This window comes from Saccopteryx leptura, chromosome 2 (genome assembly GCF_036850995.1).
Source record: "Saccopteryx leptura isolate mSacLep1 chromosome 2, mSacLep1_pri_phased_curated, whole genome shotgun sequence".
In the NCBI taxonomy this organism is placed as follows: Eukaryota; Metazoa; Chordata; class Mammalia; order Chiroptera; family Emballonuridae; genus Saccopteryx; species Saccopteryx leptura.
Window position 1 is genome coordinate 78,820,067 of NC_089504.1, and position 24,947 is coordinate 78,845,013.

General features: G+C 39.1%; 1 protein-coding gene across 5 annotated transcripts in view; it reads left to right on the top strand.

The window, feature by feature from the left end:
• The window catches only part of ADAMTSL1 (ADAMTS like 1), a 1,002,857-nt gene that overhangs the window by 537,294 nt on the left and 440,616 nt on the right, over positions 1–24,947 (top strand). The window contains exon 1 of one of the 5 annotated variants that reach the window (XM_066368246.1): positions 10,868–11,011. The exons of the other annotated variants lie outside the window; for them this stretch is intronic. Coding sequence (XP_066224343.1) covers positions 10,949–11,011 — 63 coding nt within the window. The 5' untranslated portion in view covers positions 10,868–10,948. Of the gene's footprint in view, positions 1–10,867; positions 11,012–24,947 lie in introns of those variants that run through there. 5 annotated transcript variants of the gene reach the window in all.

The following is a 24,947-nucleotide window of genomic DNA, read 5'->3' on the forward strand; positions in this document are numbered from 1 at the left end:
GAAGACTGAACCACTTACATGGAATTTTAAAAATGTGAAAATCAAGAAAGATAGAGTGCAAAATTTTTTAGAAAACCATAGACTGAGGGAAAATTTTGGCAGTGAGCAGAGATTTTTGTTCTGAGCTTCCTATTAGCCAAAGCAAAGATGGACACTTGGGGAAATATATAGCTTTCCTTCCATATAAAACAAAACATACCAGCCTATCGAAGGCATACTTTTTATATTTGATTATTATGTTCTGAGAATTTTCCATAGAACTTTTTTATATAATTTAGCTACATATGCAAAATTGTCCTAGATAATTTTACAATATCTCAAAAAGTATTCCACATATACACATGTCTATGTTGGCCATTAGTCAAAACCAGAGCATAATGTTTATTCATAGGTATGCTAAGGCAATTCTCTAAGAGTCCAGTTTGCAATAGGCCAGGCTTATAGTTTTCTAATGATCTAAGGTGATAGAGAAACATGTAGTTTGCCTATTATTTAATTATTTTGTACAGTTAAACCACCCATACATTATGTTAAAACATACTTGTTGTATTAAACATCTGTCTTTCATAAAAGTCTGGAGGTAGGTAGTCCAGGAGCACTGTGATATTCCAGAGTGTCAAGCAGCCAGAGTCCTTTGTCTGGTGCACAGTATTCAATTTAAGGTTATTTCATGGTCAAAGATCGCTGCTCCAGCCTTCACATTATTATTTTAGTCATAAAAAGGAGAAAAGAGTAAAGCAGGATATGTCCTTTTCTTTAAGGATATGTCCTGGAATTACACCTATACCTTCACTTAAATGTCCTTAAGGAGAATTTTGTCACATGATCATCACACATAGCTGCAAAAGAGGCTAGAAATATCTCTCTTCACGTATGTTTGTTACCAAATTAAAAAAAAAAAAAGAAAAAGAAGAAGAAGAGTTAGATATTGGAAGATAGTTAATATTTCTGGCACAGTTATGTTATTTAAACATTTTTCCCTTAAAATGCAGGCATGGGTTTAAAAACCAAGGTGTTGAGAGCAAAAGTAAATGTATATGATTACTAGGCCATTCTGAGACTGACAAGACCATTTCTATTTCAGTCCTAGTGATAGAAATGTGAGGGGAGCACAGCAGGAGAAAAGGGGAGATGCAGAGGGAAGCTATGTAACCAAACACTAAAACCAAACAGCAGGCCTGTGTGATGCTTTGGATCAAGGTATATCTCTCTGAAGAAAACCGTGAGAAACCCATCAGAGTCATGTGCCTTGGACCTTATTGCCTATTTATTTTGTACATCGCAGGCATGCCTCTACTGGCATTTATCCTACAAGTATGCTCAAGCAACACACAGGGAACTTAGCTGGCTGGACATAAATACAAGAAACCTCAAGGCTCCGTGATTGGCTCCGACCCTATAATCACGTCTAAGGACCTGAGGTTCTTCCCTCTGTCCTTGGAACCCTATACTTTCTATAACTACTAGTTTCTCTACTGTGAAACCAATATTGAATTTTAACTTCTAGGAAATGCGGATGTAAAAATAAATAGATCTCTGGATTCTTTTACCTATTTCTCTCAGTTATACCCCGTATTTCCCCCTCAGGACACTTACATGTTGTAATGTTTTTGTTGTTGGTTTGTATTTAATTCTTTTATTTTTTATTCTATGTAACTTTTCTCTTTTGTCATACTTACTGATTTTAAAATTTCTTCATGAAAGTCTTTTCAAAAGATAAAGGCTCACCACATTTTCAAGTAGGAAAATAACATACCCAATTTTACCCACAAACTCCATGTCCTTTTACAAAACCTAAAAACAAACAGCAAAACAAAAAAAAACAAAAACAACCTATGCTATAAATTATTTTTAGTTATAGGTCCTTTTCAGGATTTCATCATTTGACAGTTTTTGATATTTTTGACATTATTTATAGAGTTGATCTTTATAAGTTAACAGGGAAACCATTCAGTTGGTGTTAGCAAATATAATCAGCATATAAAATGAATAAAATTACAGGCTCACAATGATCTATTTTATTTTAGAGGAAGAGAACTCTGATTTTCCATGGTTTAATTGCTATTTTGAAATTCAAATTTTATTTCAATTTTAATTTACATTTTGCCTTCGTTTTCAGAAGCCATATTTTCTTTGTAATTCTCCTGCTTGCTCTTTTTTCTTGCTGTTCTTTTGCTACCATATCTGTAACTTAGCAAATGTTCATTAACTCGGATGTTAACTTAACAAATATTTATCTAATCTCAATTTTGTATAAGGCTTTGTGGAAGAACTAACATTAGTGCTACACTTCAGAGGTCACAAAGGATTTTAGCACAGCAGAGATGGGAAGGAGGGCCTTCCGGACAGAAGGGACGGGATGAGCGGATGTGTGGAAGTGGGAGGACTTGGGGGACTGGGGCAGAGGATGAGCGGATGTGTGGAAGTGGGAGGACTTGGGGGACTGGGGCAGAGGATGAGCGGATGTGTGGAAGTGGGAGGACTTGGGGGACTGGGGCAGAGGATGAGCGGATGTACGGAAGTGGGAGGACTTGGGGGACTGGGGCAAAGGATGAGCGGATGTGTGGAAGTGGGAGGACTTGGGGGACTGGGGCAGAGGATGAGCGGATGTACGGAAGTGGGAGGACTTGGGGGACTGGGGCAGAGGATGAGCGGATGTGTGGAAGTGGGAGGACTTGGGGGACTGGGGCAGAGGATGAGCGGATGTACGGAAGTGGGAGGACTTGGGGGACTGGGGCAGAGGATGAGCGGATGTGTGGAAGTGGGAGGACTTGGGGGACTGGGGCAGAGGATGAGCGGATGTGTGGAAGTGGGAGGACTTGGGGGACTGGGGCAGAGGATGAGCGGATGTGTGGAAGTGGGAGGACTTGGGGGACTGGGGCAGAGGATGAGCGGATGTACGGAAGTGGGAGGACTTGGGGGACTGGGGCAAAGGATGAGCGGATGTGTGGAAGTGGGAGGACTTGGGGGACTGGGGCAATATTGGTATTACAGTTGGGCTGGAGCATGATTTCTGTCATCCTGGGATGAAAGCAGATCAGGGAGGTCCTTGAATGCCAAGCTGAGGAATTTGGCTTTTGCATTTTAATCCCACTCTCTCTGTATTGTCTATAAATCTGTTAACACCAGTTCACCTTATTGTCTGGCTCTGTTATAATTATTTTATCTGTAGAGGATGATGTCATGGAAATAGTACTAAACTAAGAATCAAGGACCTTGGGTTTATATATTACATTTGTGTTTAATATATAAATATTACAACCATAATTCAAACCTAAATGATTAAATTGGTGTTTATGTCAAATAGGCTAGAAAAGGCAGTCTATCTGTTGCCAGCATTCTCTACTTATCGTGACTTGCACACAGTAGGTGCTGTATAAGTTTTTGTTGAATATAATACAGTATCAAACTTCTGAGATTTTAACATGTAACCCCACATGTAGGAAGATTTGTAATTTGTAACCCCACATGTAGAAAGAGGGAGAAGGCCCCGCATTTGGGGCTGGTGAACAATTCCATCTGCCCAGTGCAGTTCAGTGCTCTCTCATTTGTTTGTTTTTTAAAAGGAAAAGAAAGTCCTAGAATGAGAATCTAAATTATGGTAATGTTTTTTATCAATATTTTATTTTATTTTTTTAAGGACTACTTATTCATTTTAGAAAGGAGAGAGAGAGAGAGAGAGAGAGAGAAGGGGAGAGGAGCAGGAAGCATCAACTCCCATTGAGCCTTGACCAGGCAAGCCCAGGGTTTTGAACTGGCGACCTCAGTGTTCCAGATCAAAGCTTTAACCACTGCACCACCACAGGTTGGTTCCAATATTATATTAGGATTTTCCAGCACACAGAAATGTTGAAAGATGTGTACAGTGCACAATCACATACCCACCACGTGTCATGGTAATGATTTATGGAGCTCTTGCCATGTATCAAGCTCTGAGCTAGACTGCATACCCCTCAATCCACTGCCTTCAATAATAGCCTGATGGTGCTGAGCATTACCCTCATCATTTAATAGCTTAAAACAAAAACAAAACAAAGCTAACAAACTGGGCTCAGAGACTTTTCAAATTTATTTCCTTAACGTTTTCCTGGTAATCAGTGTAACAGCTAGGATTTGCACTGACTGGCTCCAGAATCTGGGTTCTTTGCACTACACCAAGAAGTCTTCAGAATTCTTCCCTGCTACTCACCGGGTCACAGGTTCTCACCAAGTACCTACTATGTGAGAAGCCCTGAATTAAGCATGGCAGGCTATTGGGGGGAAAAAAGTGAGGTGAAGCTCTTAGTGCTTTGGGCACATAGGAAAGAAACAAATCAAATTTTAAAATTTGTTATGTTCCTTCTATATGGAACATGAAGGGCTAGGCACTTTGTAGGAAAAGGGAGACTGTGGGACAAAGAATTTAAAAACATGTTCTTACAATCCAATAAAAAAATGGGAAGAGGACATGAACAGACACTTCTCCCAGGAAGAAATACAAATGGCCAACAGATATATGAAAAGATGCTCATCTTCGTTAGTTATTAGAGAAATGCAAATCAAAACTGCAATGAGATACCACCTCACACCTGTTAGGTTAGCTATTATTAACAAGACAGGTAATAGCAAATGTTGGAGAGGCTGTGGAGAAAAAGGAACCCTCATCCACTGTTGGTGGGAATGTAAAGTAGTACAACCATTATGGAAGAAAGTATGGTGGTTCCTCAAAAAACTGAAAATAGAATTACCTTATGACCCAGCAATCCCTCTACTGGGTATATACCCCCCAAACTCAGAAACATTGATATGTAAAGACACATGAAGCCCCATGTTCATTGCAGCATTGTTCACAGTGGCCAGGACATGGAAACAACCAAAAAGCCCGTCAATAGATGACTGAATAAAGAAGATGTGGCACATATACACTATGGAATACTACTCAGCCATAAGAAATGATGACATCGGATCATTTACAGCAAAATGGTGGGATCTTGATAACATTATACGAAGTGAAATAAGTAAATCAGAAAAAAACAGGAACTGCATTATTCCATACGTAGGTGGGACATAAAAAGTGAAACTAAGAGACATTGATAAGAGTGTGGTGCTTACAGGGGGAGGGGGGAGAGGGAGAGGGAAAGGGGGAGGGGGAGGGGCACAAAGAAAACTAGATAGAAGGTGACAGAGGACAATCTGACTGTGGGTGATGGGTATGCAACATAAGTGAACAAGATAACCTGGAGTTGTTATCTTTGAATATATGTATCCTGATGTATTGATGTCGCCCCATTAAAAATAAAATTATTAAAAAACCCCACACATGTTCTTTCTCCTTTAAGCACCCTAAAATAGTGTAGGTCAGGGTAAGTAAAAGTCTAGGTCTCACATGTTTCTGCTTTCTCTCTGCTTACTCCATTGTCCTTATTGATAGAGCCTCTCCCCTTTTCTTTTCATCTCCTAAAAGACTCTGTATATCTCAAGATCTTTTTTAATTTCTATGTCTTCCATTTGGGTACTCCTCACGGAGTCCTCAAACTGGCAATGATCTCTCCCTTCTCTAAATTCTTATGGCTCTTTGCTTTACAAAGAGGCATGCGGCTTAATGCTTAGAAATACAGATGTCTGGGTTCAGATCCTGGCCTTTTCTCTCTACGGGTATGTGATCTTAGGCAAGTTATTTTATTCTCTGGGCTTAAGTTTCTCCTCTGTTAAAGGAACTATATCAGTCAAGGATGCTGTTACAGAGAACAGAATTTACCCTTGCTAATCTAAGCATAATGTGTAGTAATTAACTAACAGAGTATTGGAATTACCAACGGAAAATGTCTTTAGTTTAAGTTTTCCAAAGACTCCCTGCAACTCTACAGCAGCAGACCACTACCGGAGCTGCTTCCTCTTTCCTAACCAGGAGGTCACCTGCTTAATGGAAATGTAAGAGCTGCAAGAACCACTGCCCACATTCTCTGATCCATCTAGTCAACTGCATACCCCAAGCCTACTTCTTGACACCTACACATGTAGTGACTGGCTAGCATGGCTCTAAACAAACCACATAGCTCTGTAGTGGTTTTCATAAGCACAAAGAGCAAAGAGTGGTCTCTGCCACACTTTCACCTTCCAAATGTTACAGAGGTATTACTGAGTAGCCCAATCTAAATTACACCCAGAACCCTAGCTGCAAGGGAGTCCCAGAAATGTAGTTTCTTGTTTTTTGGCCTTTATGTTTCAGGAAGGCACCTGGTTGGGATGACTGTTGATGAATAATCTGCCATAATTACCATCCATAGGAAGATAATAAGTATGCCTACTCTATAGGGGTTGTGGTGAGAATGAAAAGAAATAATAAAGTACTTAGAATATCGCTTGGCATGGGAGAGACCCAATAAGTGTAGATATTTTCATCAATTTCTCAGAGAGTTATCCAGCAGAAAATCAAACTACCTAGACAAAGCTACAATTTTCCCCTGCTAATAAGTAACTTTGATGAGCCCACTTACTGCAAAAAAAGCAGTAGTTTCTTCATTAGCAAATTGAGGATAATAATTAGTCTCTACCTTACAAAGTTTGTGCTCATATCACATTAGGTTACCTGTAAAAGATGATTTGAAAATTTTAGCAAACACTCTAATTGCTTGGGTGTTAAGTGGGTATTAGGTGAATTGGAGAGTTACAGACACCTGCTCAAACTCCAGCTCTGTCCCTGAGACTAGCAGTTGGCTTCCTGTAGTTTTAGCTTATTCATTCTCTCACCATTTTTCCTTCCTTTAATTTTCAGAATTATCCAGGGGAATCACACAACTTCTACACATGCCTGTGAGGATAGTAAGGCTCAGGCACCACCATAACCACCTCTTTCAACAGGGGAGATGAGGCCCTACCCAGCTCGTCAACGCTCCCCACCCCTGAGTTCTTTCCAGAAGACCCTCTGTCCTCTTGACCCCAGTTACTGCAACTAGAAGGCCATGCGAGAAGGCCCAGCCTCAGGAAGAGACAGGTGGCTCCAGAGTGAGCACTGTAACGTAGTCTCCCCAGGGAGAGAAATTCTGAGAGTTTAGCTCACTCTTTCCTGCCATAAAGCACACTGAATGTTAACAGCTTGCTCCTGTCCAAGCTGGTGTTTTTTAAATTAAGTATTGTTAAAGCCATACCATTTGGAATGATGCTTCAGACAGCCCTGACACTCTTGCTTCTGCTTTCATTTCACCTAATATATTGTGCAGGGAGCCGGTAACCAGTATTGGAGCAGTCGGTGCTGCCGCTGCTCAGACACTGGCAGACGGCTTTAATTTAGATACCTGCAGAGGGAAAAGGAACTTGGCCAACGCCCTGCTCAGATGCCATATGAGGCCTTTCCCAGGCTGCCATTAGTATGGGTCTAGATTACCTAGGGTTTGATGATATTTTCCCTTGGCACTGATAAAGGTTTTAGAAATGACAAAGAAGCTATACGCTAATATAAGGTACTTTCCATTGTCAGGTAACACATACCCATAGTACACTCAGGGTAGCCTGCCTTCTGCTCCTTTGCCTTCACTGTGAACATACCCCTCTAACCCCTATGACACCACTACTAACATCTGAAAGTGTGTGTGTATGTGAGTACACACATATTTACATAGAAATGTGTGTGTGTCTATACAGATGAGATGAGAGTGAGTCAAAGTCAGAAGACCTCATTCAAAGGCCATTCTTGCCAGCAAGGGCCTGAGGAAAGTCATTTCACTTCTCTGAGCCTTAATTTTCACAAAGATGAAATAGAGTGAGTTACTCAACCAACCTCACAGAGTAGTTGTAAAGGTTGAATGGGGTTGGGCATACAAAATAATTTTGTAAACTTTAAAGATATAACATAAACTTTGCTAGTTACCAAAATTAGCTTGTCTCAATAATTTACCTCAATCACCATAACCCGAATTGATTTTGTTCTCCTATTTCTGAAGTTGCAGTAAGCTTGGAGTTTGCGCTATCCTGTGTAATGTTCAACTATGCAGCTGCTTTTCCTTATTTCATGGGGCATCCTCAGCAGGAAGGGGAATGCAGTAAGCATAAAGAGCAGAAGCATGAGACACCGTGGTGGGCATCCTGAGCACGCAACGAATGATTCAGAGCTGGACTTAAACATATTGTACTATTGACCACTGAGGTGACCATCTTGCTTTACATTGACACGTCCATCAAAGCCCAAGGCAGAACTCTCTGACTCAATACATCTAGACCAGGGGTCCCCAAACTTTTTACACAGGGGGCCAGTTCACTGTCCCTCAGACCATTGGAGGGCTGGACTATAAAAAAAAACTATGAACAAATCCCTATGCACACTGCTCATATCTTATTTTAAAGTAAACAAAATGGGAACAAATACAATATTTAAAATAAAGAACAAGTAAATTTAAATCAACAAACTGACCAGTATTTCAATGGGAACTATGGGCCTGCTTTCGGCTACTGAGATACTCAATTCCCGGTTCCATATTTGTCACTGCTAGCCGTAACAAGTGATAAGACCCGCGCGCTTTTGGAGCTGTGAGGTGTGCATCCAGCGTCACACCAGAAGTAGTACTGTACGTGAGTACTGACCACCAATGAAAGAGGTGCCCCTTCCTGAAGTGCAGCAGGGGCCAGATAAATGGCCTCAGGGGGCCACATGCCACCCGCAGGCCATAGTTTGGGGACCCCTGATCTAGACAGTATTTATTTCTAAAGTAGGAAAGAATTTAGACTAGCATACAAATTGCCACCAGTTATTCTCTTATCATACTAATTTTTTCTATTTCTCTACAAATAGTATTGTAGCATTACCATTTTTACTGTTGTTCTTTCTCCACAATCTGTTCTTCCCTTTTGATCTGCCTAATGAATGAAGATTATGTGTAAGTTAAGTGGTGTAAATAAAATATTCCACCTTTTTTTTACAGAAGTAGTTGAGACTATTTAGCTAATGACTCTGAGAGAAGGAAAAAAAAAAAACAACAACCCTGTAGCAGAAAATGCTAATATGTGAAAGGGAGATATATAATGTAGCTTAGTGACAATTTATTTCAATCAATCCATGTTTTACTATAGTAATGATTTCCAATAACACCAATCAAGTATCTTTACAGTTACTCATGAATACTCCTTAGCTTATGAGCATTAGCTAGTCTTTGAGAGATTTGGTAAATGACTCTTTATAAAAGAAGAATATCTCTTCTGCATTATGGATTTGTACTATCCATTTTTCTAGGTGAGAAAATGGTGGCTCCTTGTATGCCTTGACTTTCCTAACAGGTTAAACATGGGAATTTTAAAGCTCTTCTGTTTTTAATTGATATACCATACAAAGTAAGTAACCTGGAATTGAACAACCTGCTTTTCCTCACCTTTTTGAAAAACAGTACTGCAGATATGTTTATAGGCAGACCTGCCTGTATTCACATGCCTATTATGGCTTCATCAGGTTTTCCATATTGGTATATTTCATGCCTCTTGTCAATATTTTTTCATTAATGAAATGGAAGAACATTAATTCTAAACATCTTCTACCTCTACCTGTACATATTTCTCGGCTATCAGATCTACCAAGGAAAAACTTCCTCATGAGACACCTATGGAAATGTAAGGCAAAGTTTGCTGTCTGATTCTTTCAAAATCTCGATGTACTTAGCAGATAGAAAGAAAGACAGCCTTGTTGGATGCTTGACACTTTTTAAAAACTGCAATAAAATCCTCCTCTGGTAGAGTCAAATCTTGCTTGCTGGTGGATTAACCCAGCTCAGAAGCTTCCTGATCTTCCCTTGGCCTTGTCATCATGTCACTGTTCATTAGCACTTTGTCCGAGGCAGGACTGCACCTGGACGGTCATCTCCTCATCCTGCCCTCTTGCCCCAGTGGAAGGAAAAAGACGGTAAAATTCACTTCAGCCTTTTCTGCTGCATTCTAGCAGCTCTGATAAAGGACATGAAGAAGGAGGCTGAAACTGTCCGTTAAAGGTTTTGGGATTAACTGAGGATTTAATTCATCCTTTCTTTCTCTTCCCCTGCTAGAGCAGATAGTTGAGAGTTGGCAGTGTGTCAAAACCAGGCTGTTCCTCAACCCCAAATTGCAGCGCCTCTCATCCCCGCGTCTTTGTTAAGGGCTTCTTTTAAAACTAGTGGATCTAGATTTCTAATTGTGCCTTTAGCCCTAGTAAAGCCTGGATGTTTTACACTGTCACTTTACAAAGAATCAGTTTCCTTTTTTCAGATGAAGTAATTAATACACAAAGTAACTTATGCCACTATTTAGGTTTAGGGAGTAACTTTCAAAAATGTGCCGTCTCCCTTTACCAAGTCAAGGGGAAAATAAAGAGCAACTTTATGGAAGAGGAATAAAGCAGCTGTACAGAACACATTTAAAGGGCACATTAAGTCAGGTTTTGTCTGTGACTCTTTCCCTTTATGGCATATGTTATGTATTGACAGGAATTAAGTTTCTCTCCTGAATGGAACAATACAGAGTCACGGGGAGCTACTGTACTTTACAAAGCATTGGTCATCAGCACAAGCAAATGGCAAAGAAAAACATATCTCACAAAGAACTAACCAGGTTAGTTAATAGCACAGGGCTTGGCTTCATCTTTTACAATTCTGCAGCTTTTGCATTTCTCTTCTCGCTCTGCTGCGCGCTCTGCTCTCCTTTCTTTTTCGTCCTCCCCCCCCCCTTTTTTTTGCTAGCACTGTTACACTTTCTCTGTCCCCCTGGCTTTGTTATTCAGCATGTCTGATTAGCAGGAGCCTGATTGGCTGGCTGCCTGCTCCGAGAGAGATTCCATTCAGCTTACCCCCCACCCATCCACCTACCCACCCACCCCTAGTCAGGAAATGTGAGCGGGGCTGATGGAAGCTGATAGGCAGGGCTGGAGTGTTAGCACCAGGACTGGATGTGACAGCAGGCAGAGGAGCACTTAGCAGCTTATTCAGTGTCCGATTCGGATTCCGGCAAGGATCCAAGCATGGAATGCTGCCGTCGGGCAACTCCTGGCACACCGCTCCTCTTGCTGGCTTTCCTGCTCCTGGTAAATGTCTTTTCCTTTCTATACATTGCTATTGCCATTTAGTCTGGGTGCTGTTGAGGTGCTGCTGTATATGTGTGTGTGGGGGTGTATCTTTATCTTCAAATGACAGGTAAAATAATTTACATGTTTTAAAAAAATCTTTCAGAACTTTAATTCCAACTTCCCAAGCAAAATAAAGTCTGCCAGACTTTGTGGGATTAGTTAGAGGTAGATAATAATATTGAGACATGAAGTTTGGGATAGACTGCTCAGAGTTTGTGAGCTGGGACTGTGTAAATGGTGGTATGTATGCTTGGAATTTGGGTGACAGGCGTCCTCAAATCAAACTCACTCACTGTGGTGTTCCTGGAATTTTGTGAGGGATGTGCTGTGGGGGCTTTCCCCCAGTACCTTTTAAGAATTCTCTCTCTGTGAACATGTGCTGTGGAACCAGGTAAAAGAGGGAATGGGAGCCTTTTTGCAGCCAACCCAGATTATAGCTCATAATTACTGCAAGTCATCTATGGATACAAGTTAATGCTGGTATTTATGAATTGAGGATTATGGTCTTTGATCTCAGATCTGCTTTTGAAGGAGAAGAAAATGCTGACTTTCTGTACGGCTGCTTTCCATAGTCACAGTGATAAGATGCTCTGCTCTTGAACATCAGCACACACTGCATTTTTGACTCAAAGTAAATGTTCCATTGTGACTCATACTTGGTTTTATGGGCAGAAAATGAACACTTACTGTCCAAAAAAATCTACACTCAAAATATTAATAGCAATGCACATTTTTTAAACCAGAGTGTTCTGGGCAGGCAGCTTAGTAAACCTCATCTGAAGATTTGATTCCAAAATTTGCACACACTGATTCCAAACAAACGTGATCGTAGCTCTCCCTGTCACATTTATGGCATGCCAGCACTTCTTCAGAAGGCAACAAGGCAAGAAGGGAACTAGGTAAAAAAGCAAAGAATACATAGGTTGCATTGATTTGTCAATGGTGAAGGAATGTTTTGTTCTGATTACACTCTGACAAATTTGATCTGCCCTGTAATTATGAAGAAGGGAAGTAAGCCATTTGGTACAAATTGAAAAACTCCAGGAAGATTCATCAGATAGGGTAATCAGACAATGATTAACTATTTTATACATTCCCACTTATTTGCATGATGGTAGCCAAGAAATCATAATGCTACATTGCAAATGTTGAAAATATAGAAATATTTTTTCAAGTTTTTTTTTAACAATTTAAAGGCAAACTGAGTTCTAAGCATGAATGGACTGTAAGTTTTAGCTGTTCGGAGGAATATATAAAAAAGCAGAATGTTTAGGTGTGCTTTATGACTAGTGAAGCAAGCAATTTATGAAAGGTGTCTCATTTTTTCCATATGGGACGTGTTACTTATATACACACCATTAGGTTGCCTCGTCAGTTTTTTCTTTGTGATTTTTAAAAAGTGTGTGTTATTTTGCCATCTAATTGCATCGTAAAGCAAATTAACCAGTACACGTTACTTTTTTGGTATCTTCCATATGAAGTATGATCTCATTTTAGTTTGGAAGAACTTTCCCATTCAGGAATAGATTATTTTTGCCTCCCATTTGGTAAATGCATTATATCCCTCTTTGATATTTTGACTATTCATATGTGTATTTGAGCACATAATGAGACATTTCAGATTTAAAACATAAAACATATTTTGTTATAATGACAACAATTGTGTTGAGGATAAACTAAAATCAAACCCAGGTTTGTTTCATACCTTATTCAAATGAACAGGGATTCTGAGAGTTATGCAAAAAAAGAAAGAGAACGACTTGCGAGTGCCAAGATACACCCGTGTGCAGAGTGATAACAGCATTAGTAATACCTGCCAGGTCCTGTGTGTCTAAACGGGCCAAACACTGGGCCAGTTGTTGGAAAAGCATTACAAACCATTTGCACAATAACCTTGCCGGTAAGACATTTTTAAACCCATTTTACAGATAAGGATATAAGCTTATGTTTGAGAACCTAAATCAAACACGTAATGGAGAGAAAATAACTTGTTTGCTTTGTACTGTGATTATAAAATGTTTAGCAAGGATGGAAGCAATGGCAGTGGTTGATCTGTAGACTGAGATATTTAGGCTTTTTGCATCATTTTGTCTATTAGGGATGTGTACAATATTATGGGCACTTATTACACTTACTCATTAACTGCCTCCTTTAACTTTGAAGCCAAAATTCAATGATTGGCCTAAGAGAAAGTGACCTTTAGCCTGATTAGTAGTTGACTTAGAACTAGAACTGTGACACTGTCAGCTCAACCTTCAGTCTGGATAGACAACTTGAACTGGTTGTGTTGTTTTTCCATGGTTCTTTTATATATGACAAGTGTCTGTCTACTCTTGGAATTAATTTAAGCAATTTTGAAGATCCCTTTATCTTAAATGAAAAACAACCTGTTCGTTTTGTGACAAGCCAGTTTTGACTTCAAAACAGGTTTCATATCCTTGAATCCCTGACAGCTGAGCCATCTGTATCAAGACTTGGTTCATGAGTGTGTTCAAATATCAACTGTTGTTCACCAATGTCCTTTCTATTTGGAGCATTATGCCTGAGAAAATGATGTCCCTGTGACTTTCATATCTATTTTAGGTAACCAGCTATATTTTTATGCAAATCACCATAGACTTCACTTTTATACTGGACACACTAGGACAGTAGTACTGATCAAGAGATTTTCATCCTGATATTAGTGGTCAAATTAAGCCACATAACCCAACTTCCCACATCTTCCCACCCTACTTCCCTTTTTCACTCTCCCCCTCCTGTTCTTTATTTTTGTCCCAATTGTTTAGCTCAAAAAGAATGTGGCAGAAACCATGACCAGCCCTTGACATATGTGTCCATCCAAACTTGAAGTCAAATCACTTCTTGTCAGAAAGGCATTTAATCAAATTTGCATTTGCTTTTTGTTTCTTTTAAGTGGTTTTAAGCTCTTTCGCCTGCTATTGTGGGAGTTGCAAGAGTAACACTTGGAATTATAATAAAGTACATGTGTTTTTCTGTTGAATTTCTTTTTCTTCTCTGCACTAATTTATACATGGAAACTAGTCAAACACAATAGCCCGTTCCCTTCAGTCACTCTGGCACTCTCCTCCGCTATTATCTAAGTGGATCTATCTTGGATGGCGAGACGCACCATTAGCTTGTGGAATGAATGCTAAATCCCTTATTTACAGCAGATTGTGGCCTGCTCCAAGAAGAAAGAGAGAGAGAGAGAGAGAGAAAGAGAGAGAGAGAGACTGTGCATGCGTGTGTGCATGCACACACACACACAAGCACCTTCTTGTAACTGTTCATTCTGTATCTATTGTTTATTATCATGCCTAGATTATCTTTAAATCAAGAATATTTTTTGTGCAAAAATCTGCAAAACATAGTGAGGCATTTCTTTTAAATTATTTTCTTTATGTTTAGTGAAGTTTCTTGTCTAGACATGGTCAGCTGCATATTTGTTTTCTCAGGCCCCTGTTCCTAGTGTCTTGGTCTGTCCAGGACCACTTTCTGGACTCCGTTGTTATTTTCATGTGAACCAGTTCTATTGCTTTATATAAGTTGAGGGAAGTATGTCCAATAGTGGTCACTAGTGAACTACAAAAGAATCTTGTTACACCATGAATTCTTTTCCCTTGGAAGACTACATGGATATTGAAGACTTTTGACAGAAACTTAGAGAATGAATAAATGAATGTATTTGTGCATTTCAACAAGTGTTAATACATGTTGATTTTCCTTTATCAATATGTATGAATAAACCAGAAAACAGCTCTCTGGCATATCATGGGGTACACTGTTACTCAAACCTAGGAGCTGCACAAAGTTTAACCCTCTATCCTTATAACAAAATTAAAGTAGATTTAATTTATGTAATTTTAATCAGTAAAGTGTGGTTAAACCCATACTTGGTTCTCATTTTTTTAACCCAGTGTATGTTGGTGCATTTTGCACAGGATTTATGTTTGGATGAGATGTGATCTGGTGTTTTGGTCCTCCCCTTTATTATGGCTTAATCAAAATATAATTATAACTCTTTCAGAAAAAATACAGTGTCCTGTGTATTTCTGCATTTTCTGTAACACATACTAGAGTGCCTCATATATTCAGGCATCAAAACTGTGAACTAAATTAAGAGAAGAAGGATTTTATAGAGACTATCACATAGTTCTCTAATTCTCCACGTATTTGGTATTTTCTAAATTCATATGTAAAGTCCAATTTCTTTGGTCAAGTAACAGCCCTATTTTAAATGTATCTGTTTCAGGTTTCAGGTATAATTATTTAAGTTTCTCAATCTAAATATTTAAGTTTCCTTCTACTCTTCCTTCATTATGCGTATTCTACTGGTTCTTGTGTTCTCATGAGTAGAGTGATTCAAAAATGACCTCTTCATAGCATGAAAGGCTTTTTTTTTTTTTTTTTTTTTTTTTTTAGTGAGAGCATTCCTGGAACTATCATGAGCAACCTACTGGTTAATTGTGTTGAAATAATCACAGGAAAATGTGTCTAAATTAAGTGTTACAGTCTTGCTATTTTTACTAACTTTCATCTTCTAGAGAGCTGGCTTCAAACTTTGTGTTTTCACCAGAATGAGACAAATTCATGTCATTTTCTGTCTAAATCATAACAACCATACAATGTGGTTGAATTTTGGCTTGATTGGCAGTACTGGCTCATGAGCAGCTTAGGACTGGCATACCAGGGTGATGTCAGTCTTAAAGGATCCTAATTGAAGTAGGCCAGCACAGCTGTGTGGGGATCCTGCCTGCTAACTGGGGTAAGCTGTTGCTATCAACCCCTTCTTTCCATGAGCTCAAAATTAAATGACTAAGTCTCCCCAACTCCTGAACTTCAAGATTAAAACCTACATTGTATAAAGCTTAACTGTTCTGGTTTCTCCTCCCTGGGACCCTGCTAACTGGAGTACCTACCATGCAGGGCAGTTAAAAGTTTTCTGGCCATGTTATGTAGATGTCCTTATGGTAGTAGTGTACAGCCGACAATGACCTCTGGCTTTTTGTTTATTGCATTTCCAGAGGCTCAGTATTTATAAATCAGTTTGAATGTTTCCTGTATTTATTAACGGTCTCCATTTCAGTCATAGAAATTTATCTCATTAATTATTTAACCTTCATTAGGAGATATACTGTAAATGTCTCTGTTTGACTATGCCCATCCCAAATTCCACCAATATATAGCTACATGTATAGTCAGCATGTAGTAATTGTTTTTCAGGGGCATAAATACCTAATTGTATTCTCTCTAATGTTTTTAATTGTAACTTCTTCTAGTTCTTGTGCTTCCTCCATTTATCTCTGACTCTGCTTCTCATACTGTGCTTACATGTCTGTCTACTCCATAAAGTTGTGGGTGACAACAGAAGGAATGACTTGTTCCTCCCACTTCTCCCAGAATGTCTGATGATTAGATCTCAATAAATGTTTTTTAATGGATGAATAAGAATGACTTGGCAAGAGACAGTGAAAAGGAGATCAACGGCACTTAACAAGGGAAAATGTGAGCATCCACTTCACATAGGAAGTATTTCACTAACCCTGATGTTGGGAAGACCAAGTCAGCAATCTTAATAAATTCCAAAGAGAAGACATCTATTTTGTTTCTTTCTCTTTCTCATAAACATATACATTCCTACAATAAATAACAATTGAACAACAATCTCTTCTGCTATTGTTAATTCAAATGAATTGTGCACATTTTATTTCTTTTAAAAATTTATTTAGTTCTCAAGTATTTTCTCTTTTATGAAATTAATCTTCAGGAAGAAAATAATATTTACATTAGCCACAGTTTTATAAAACTAGAAAGTAATTATAAATTCTCATTTTAGCAGAAATAATGCTATGGAGTCATGATAACTCAGTTCTTTTTAGTACTTGACACAAAGATAATCTATATTTCCGAGCTTTATCTGTGAGTGAATAGAGCAATATTATTACATTCTAGTCAAAGGATTATAGTTAGATGTGAAATATGGCACTTCTAAGCCTGACATCTCTCATATAATCCTCTCTGTACTTCTAACCACTCTCTCCTGCTTACACGAAGCAGAGATCCAGTAGAGAACTTTAAGATTCTAGAGAATGGCAAAGCCACCAAATGGAAGGCTGTGGTCCCTGAATGGCAACATGGAGCAGAGCCCCACACCACTACTCACATAGGGTTACTTTTGTGGACATTCCTTTAACCACAAGCAAGAAATAAACCTTTGTTGTGTTAAACACTAAGAATTGCAGAAAGGTGTTATTTGTTCAACTGAAAACCTTTTTAAATAACATATGATTCTACTTTACAAGCATTCTAGTAGTACTCACTGATAAATTACTGATACATCTTTCCATTTATTATATGGGAAAACTGAAATAAGAAAGTGCCATGTCATCCTTATGGTGATTTAATCTTTGGTGGTGTGCAACTTATCACAAACGTAGAGCATGCTAAGTACTTGGGGGTGTTTGTCAGTACTACAGGAAAAATGGGTTCATTCTTGTTTTTTTAAACATAGCATCCAGACGTGAGTGGACCAGTAAGAAATGAGGAAAGGAACCAAGAGAGGCAGAAATCTGGTAAACAATTGGAGGCTAGTTTCCTAAAGCACCAACCAACGTGGTCAAGGACATAGAACCACACAGACCTAAGGGGCAGGCAAAGAAAACAAAAAGAGAAAAGATACCAAGATGCAGACACCAAGGCATGATACCAATGCTGGTCCAAAGACAGATGTCAGAAACTAAAGGAATGAACAAGTGACAGAGAGGAAGACAGATTCATATATCCAAAGAAAACAAATGTTTCATACAGCAGCATAGGAAGTAGAATATACTTCTTGACTATACCTAGTCTCAAACTATCTTTGATACATTTTGATGACCTAGAAGGTCATGAAAGTGACACTAGTTTTAAAGTGTAACCATCTGGCTGTTGCACTGATTCTATCTCTATGATTGTGGCTCAGTCATATAACTCACTCCAGTTTCTATCTATTCATCCACACACTGTTACCCGTTCCATCTACTGCAGGATGTCATGAGAGGCAAACGTAGCATCAGATGTTGAAGTGTCTTGTAAACTTCAAAGTACTATAAAACTTCAAGTGATTAATTAAATGTAAAAATCATTTACTTATCACCAGCTATATACCCACACAGAGTCAGGCTCTATGGAAAATAGATTAAAACACAATCTTGCAATGAGGAGCTTGGTGGTTACTAATTGGGCATTGTATTATCAGTTTCTAAATGTTTCAAGAAACTCTTCTGTAGGGAATAGTTCTGTGATAGATATTATTATTTTCAATTGCCCCACAAAATGGCTAATCCTGTAACTTTCTGCACCTGTATAGATTCTATCTGTTTAATTCTCTTACCCATGTGTAAATGTAAATTGTGACTTTCCACAGACTATTTACTTTATGCATATTATCAAGTCAGTATTTGACTTCAAACATTAATTTTTTCCCAATTTCCATAATTCAGGATATCAATTTGTGCAACAGAACACACTAGAATAGTTTCTTAGTTAAAAGAGATTCTTTAGGAAAAAATTATTCTCAAAGCAAATTCTTATCATTGTGAGAATTACCATTACTTATGTGTGACTAATATCTAGGACCAATTCCCTCTGCCCCGGTATCATTGAAACATCATGCTGGCAGACTTCAATCTAATGTAGTTTCTACTACATTGTGCTTACTTTATAATAACTGAACCATGAAAAAAAAAACTACTTCATTTGAAATTATATTTCTGTAAGTGCAATTACTATAGTAGGTTGCATCTCCTTTCCTCACTAGATTTTTCACTAAAGGTCATATTAAAAATAAACTAATTACAATAAAACCCAAAAGGTCTTGTGCACGGAAAGGGGGATAGTTGAAAGAAAGGAAATAGTAGAAATATCACATATATGAGCATATGCCATTTATAATGCAGGAGATTTATTCCACTTCTGAGGCAAGAAATTGCAAGACTCTAATAGTTTCACCACCTGTGAATTATTTGGGTGCACCTCATAAGCGGGTTCTTTCTTCTATTTGTTTAAAGAAATAAGTGGTATGTTCGCCAATTCTACACTACATTAATTTTCACAGAGTTTCCATTTTCATCTTCATTGCTTTTTCAGATTTTTTTCCAAAGCTTCTGCCATTCTTCATCTAAAGCTTTGGGTATTTTTCCCCTTCAATTTTTGTCCGGGGACTTTCTCTAAGTTAATTCAGTCTGTTGGCATAAATGTTGGGACAAAGGAGGGAAGGAGTGTGATAACCTAAGACATCCTGACATAAATTCCAAGAGCCCCAAAGAAATGAGACAGGAAATTATGAGCCACCTATAATAAATTCAAACTGTCCAATAAAATAAATATACCCTCCTTTGTTCTCATAGTAAGGTATGGTAGGGTGTCCGATTTCTCAGCCTACTTTGCCTCCTATAATCTCAGTCACCATTTGAAGTCTGCCAGAGTATTGTTCCAATATTGTACTTCATCAATAGAACCAGAACTGAAAAAGGGTCATGGAAACAAAAAGCATGCCCTACTGCTTGGGTGCTGTAGTGAGATGTAGAGGAAAGTTTTTTAGAAATAGTCTGTTTTTTCATTGTAGTTGCTACAACCATTGATCATTGAGATCCAATGCAATTTTCCTCATGTGCGACACATTTACTTTGGGGCTTGTAGCTGGTCTGAGATAACAAACATACCTTGAAATTACTGTTAAAGACTTAGTTTAATTGACATCTGGGATCCCAGGACATAGGTTTATAGTGGTTTAAAATTAAAAGGAATATTTGAGGTAGCATAAAATGTGACTTCAGTTGACTATGATATCTTTGAAGGCAGGAGTTTGGATTTTATTGTGTCTTGGATATTTTTACATCCCTAACACCAGAAAAAAAAATGTTAAATAAGTGAATTAATTACCTATTCCAGCCAGTTTATTTTGCAGATAATTGAATTTAAAATATAAATGTGTGCCAAGAGATTTGAGACCTATTTGCTAAAAACACCAACTAGGTAAGATTCAGATGCTGGAGGCCAAATCTCTTCAGTGTGAGTCCATATTCCTTTGAGAAAGAATGTATTCTCTTTCTATTATACTATGTGGACTCTAAGGCCCTTCATGTAAGAGCCAGGTGAGCTGGCCTTGGTAGATAAAGGTTGAAATGTTGAAATGGCACATTCAGAAGAAACAAATGAACCAATGAAGCTGATGAAAAAAATCAGCTTGAGTAAAAACTCAAGGATTATTGATGGTTTATAAACCTTAGGGTGACATGGCAAAAATAGGGGACTAAAGTCTGTACAGCTTATCTCTTCTTGTCTCTTGACATAGACTTATATCATATTGGTAAGCTTTATTTCTCTTGCTTTCCATGTCAATGAAAAAATGTGGAAGTGTTTGGTGATAGATATCCGAAATAACGTCATGCAGGACCCTGCATATAATAGGTCTCCAAGAAGTGTTCGCTTCCCCCTGTCAGTGCAGAATTGCATATTTACTGCACTATGTATAAGGCATTGTGCTAGGTACTGGGTATACCGTGTTGAATAAAACAGACACGGTTCTAAAGATGGGTCTTTTCTGCATATAACATCAGAAAGCACTTGGGACGGGGAGGTAGGGAGGAGGAGGCAGGAATTAATTGGCCTGTACTTTCCATTGGTTTTATGTTGCTGTCATGATATTATTTTCTTTAAACTGTGTATTTAACTATTGCTGATGTAAGGGGGTCTCTGCCTAAAGAAATAGACACATTAATTCATTATTTATAGTAATTCAAGAAAGAATGTGTTAGAAAAACTCTAAAGATTTATATTTAAGGTCACTCCTTTGAGTTGTGTCTTTTTTTCCCCCCTGGAATCCTCTTTTTTAGTAATACTGAAATCTAAGCTTAATGAGTGTGTTACATTGTCTCTGTGTTTATTTGACACATAAACACCTGTCTTTTCCATCTTAGGACTATGCTTAAGTAGTGAAACCTTGAAATGAGCCCCTCATTCAAGAGAATAAAAGGCCTCAGTGGCATGCATGTAGAACACTAATCGAAGTAGGGTTTTCCTTAAAAGGTTTAGCTTGCTCTGTGGAAACCATTAGTATGTAGGACCTTGACAAATCTTTGAGCATCATCCTGGCAACCAGTCAGCATGTTCTCAGCTCTCTGCTAGGAAGGTCTCTGATTTTCCAACACCTCGGCCATATCTGTTACCAGCCCCAACCTGCCTTAATCAAAGGCAGGCATTCTTACCCCCGGAAGTCCCACTTTGCCAACTTCAGTTCAGTAGTGCTGGGACTCATATCAGTAGGACTGTTTTGGCTATAGACTCCAGGATCTTGATTTTGAGAAACCCATTGAGTGGTTTATGTTCATTTCAGAGTTCTAGATTATTGAAAGCAATGATTCACAGACTTATAATTGATCATTAAAAGTTCAAGAGTAAAAAAAGATATGTCTGCAACTAGAAAGGAAGCATGGAAAACAGATAAAAAGTTTCTAATTTTTTACTTTGTTAAGACAATAAAACTTTTATCATCAAAGTTTTACAGATGAAATAATAACAATTAATGTTATAGAAGGTGCTTGCTTCAATGTGACATGTACTCCACATAAATTATCTAATTCGCATAACAATCCTATGGAGTAGTTATAATTATTTTCCTCATTGTGTGCAGCTAAGGAAACTGAGGCACAGAAAGGTTATATAACATACTTCAGGTTGGTCGGCTAGTCGTGGCAGAGTGCAGATTGGAACCCTCCATTCCTGTCCTGGTTCTGATGCTTTGTTCCACTTCTGCAAATTAAAGGTTATTTGAATAAGCCAAAATTTTTAAGTATGTAATTTCAGAGGAAAATCTAATTCAACACATCTAGTTTTATGAAAAATTAACTCTTGTCCTTATTTTTCTCTTTATTTTTTCTTGTATCAGTGAAAACTTTGTCTTGGGTTGGCATGCCATACACTTTGCTTGAAGTAAAAAGAGAGACAAGGCCCTGGCCGGTTGGCTTAGTGGTAGAGCGTCGGCCTGGTGTGCAGAGGTCCCGGGTTCGATTCCCGGCCAGGGCACACAGGAGAGGCGCCCATCTGCCTCTCCACCCCTCCCCCTCTCCTTCCTCTCTATCTCTCTCTTCCCCTCCCGCAGCGAGGCTCCATTGGAGCAAGGATGGCCCGGGCGCTGGGGATGGCTTCTTGGCCTCTGCCCCAGGCGCTGGAGTGGCTCTGGTCGCGACAAAGCGACGCCCCAGAGGGGCAGAGCATCGCCCCCTGGTGGGCAGAGCGTCGCCCCCTGGTGGGCGTGCCGGGTGGATCCCGGTTGGGCACATGCGGGAATCTGTCTGACTGTCTCTCCCCGTTTCCAGCTTCAGAAAAATACAAAAAAAAAAAAAAAGAGAGTCGAGACACAATCTTAACACCCAGAAAACTCACACATTCTAAACAGAGGTTTAAAAAGATAATACAGAAAGAGGCTGAGTGGAGAAATAAAGTGTGATGGTAGCACAAGGAAGGACACAGGAGAACGAAGCGGTGTTTGTTGTCTGCACTGACCCAGGCTCTGGGCTCGGCACATATGAACTTGGCTTTGAAATGGGTCACTAAAGGTAACATGAAAAAAGGGACATCTTACATGATCAATGGAAGTTCATCAGGCAGACAAGAGAGGGAAAGAGGGCCTTCCAGGCAGAGGCACCTGCCCGAGCAGAGACACAGGAAGGAAAAAGAAGGTGATTTCAAGGAGCACCGAGTGAATCCTAGTGGCTGGAGCATACCCGGCTCACGAAAGGCCTTGCGTGCCAAGCTGCTGTTCTAGAAAGACTGCTGTGGGGTCCGCGTGGAGTGGAGAGGCCCCGAGACCAAAAGGCCAGTTAGGAGATTATTGCTCCCTTCCTGGTGAGACTCCTTGAAGGCAGCAGCAGTGATGGAGAGAGGGAAAGCATTCACATATGTGGCTACAAAGTTCTTTGCAGAAAAAATTCCTTCATGTTACATCTTGCAGCCTCAGAGACTCAAAACACCAACTGTGTTCTGGGCTCTTAGGGTCCCACTGCTTACCGTACAGCCTGTAGCCTGGCACTGGGTAGGGGTTCAAAGGTTTGCTGAATGAATGTGTGAATGAACGAATACTTTTATTGAAAGCCTCCTTGTTCAAAATTGTGAACTACAGTCGGAGATCTTTTCCCTCCCCAATTACGGCAGGCTATGGAGTGGCAAATGTGTCAGTATTCTAAAAAGTTAAAAACTTTCTGTCACTCCATCAGGAAAGAGTGAATACAGGCCCCACCCTCCTAAAAGATTGCCACATTGCTGTGACTTAACCTTTAATTTACTCTCAGTGAATAGCGGCTATCTCAAATGGGCGCTCCTGTGCTTTTTGAAAGCTTCATCATCCTCACGTAACACAAAGCCCAGAACATGGGGGCATTTGTGGACCACAGGTGAATATGGTAATCAGAAAATGCAGTATTTTCCTGTGGTTATTTATCTGTTTTCTCACCAAACAGTGCCCTTTTCGGCTCTTCAGATTCGTGTCACAGTTATGAATCTTTCCAGGGGAAGCCAGCGAATATCTTTGCCCTAGTTCTTGCAGTGCTCCACATTATCTAATATGGGCTCCACATGTGAAGTTCCCTTTGAAAACAGCTGAAACGCCAATAAAAGTTGCAACATTAAGGATCTAAATTTAAGTTATCTGCCCTGATTAAATATTAATTGTGGGCTTCAGAAAATAATCAAGCCCTATCTAAAATTCATAAATTTACTACTTTATATTAAAAATACAATGTGACCCCCCCCCAAAAAAACCCCCACAAATTGTACTAACGAAAGTGGGAACTAAATGTCCATTTTTTTTTCAGTATTTTTTTCTTTATGACTCCAAATGTTAAGGCATCAGATTTTTAATCAGGCATTGGAATCCAGCGGGTATATAATTTCTTCATCTCCTAATTATGAATAGTCTCCAAAGTGCACGTAGTCCTTTATTCAGCATTAGTACAAAATTGATTATAGCCTGGCCTCACCTCATAAAGTACATTTGCTTTGGAACAGCATCAAACAGGTGTTTATGTTTGAAATCATATGGCCCTTCTGACTTTCATTCTAATTCTGGACACCTACCACTTTAACTCTCCTTCCTCCTTCCCCCAAATTGACTGCACACAACAGAAAAATCTCTTCAGAATCACTGAAGGGGGAAAAATGTGACTTTCAGTCTCCTCCTATGTGCCAAGTACTGAGCTATTTGTTTATCGATGTTACCCTAGATAGACCATAGCATAACCCATTTCACAGATAAGAAATCTGAGTACCGAAACCTAAAGGGTGGTGTGAATTCCTCTACTTTTAGTGTATGTGTATTCAATTTTCTTAGCAAACAAATCATATTAAAATATGCAGTACAGACTATTTTCCATGTTGTTGGAACTATGTTATTTGGACTCTGTCAGCAGGAGCCTCCCCAACGTGCTGAGTGATTTCCACAGTTTCAGAATCAAGTTCATTAGAGTTCACTGCTTGTACCGTATTTCATCGATCCTGAGATACACAATTTTTTTTCTTATTTTAGAAACTTGGATGCATCTTATAATTGATAGCAGGTCACAGTTTAATGGATGGCTTTTGCTATTCTTCATGGTACATAAAATAATGTGACTTCATTCTATGGCATCTTGAATTCCAGGAAATACTGTCTCAGGGTCTTTCCCATATGTAACCAATGGGAGCAAAGGTAGGCTTGAGATTCAGATGCAGAAACATGATTTATAGACTTCTCTCCTCCCTCCTTCTATCCATTCACTATCCGCTGATGCAGATGGTTTCTGCCTTTGTCTGCCAGTCTACAACATTGTAATTTGTACATTGAGCTTACTTACCTTTCTTCTGGTCTGGCCCATACCAA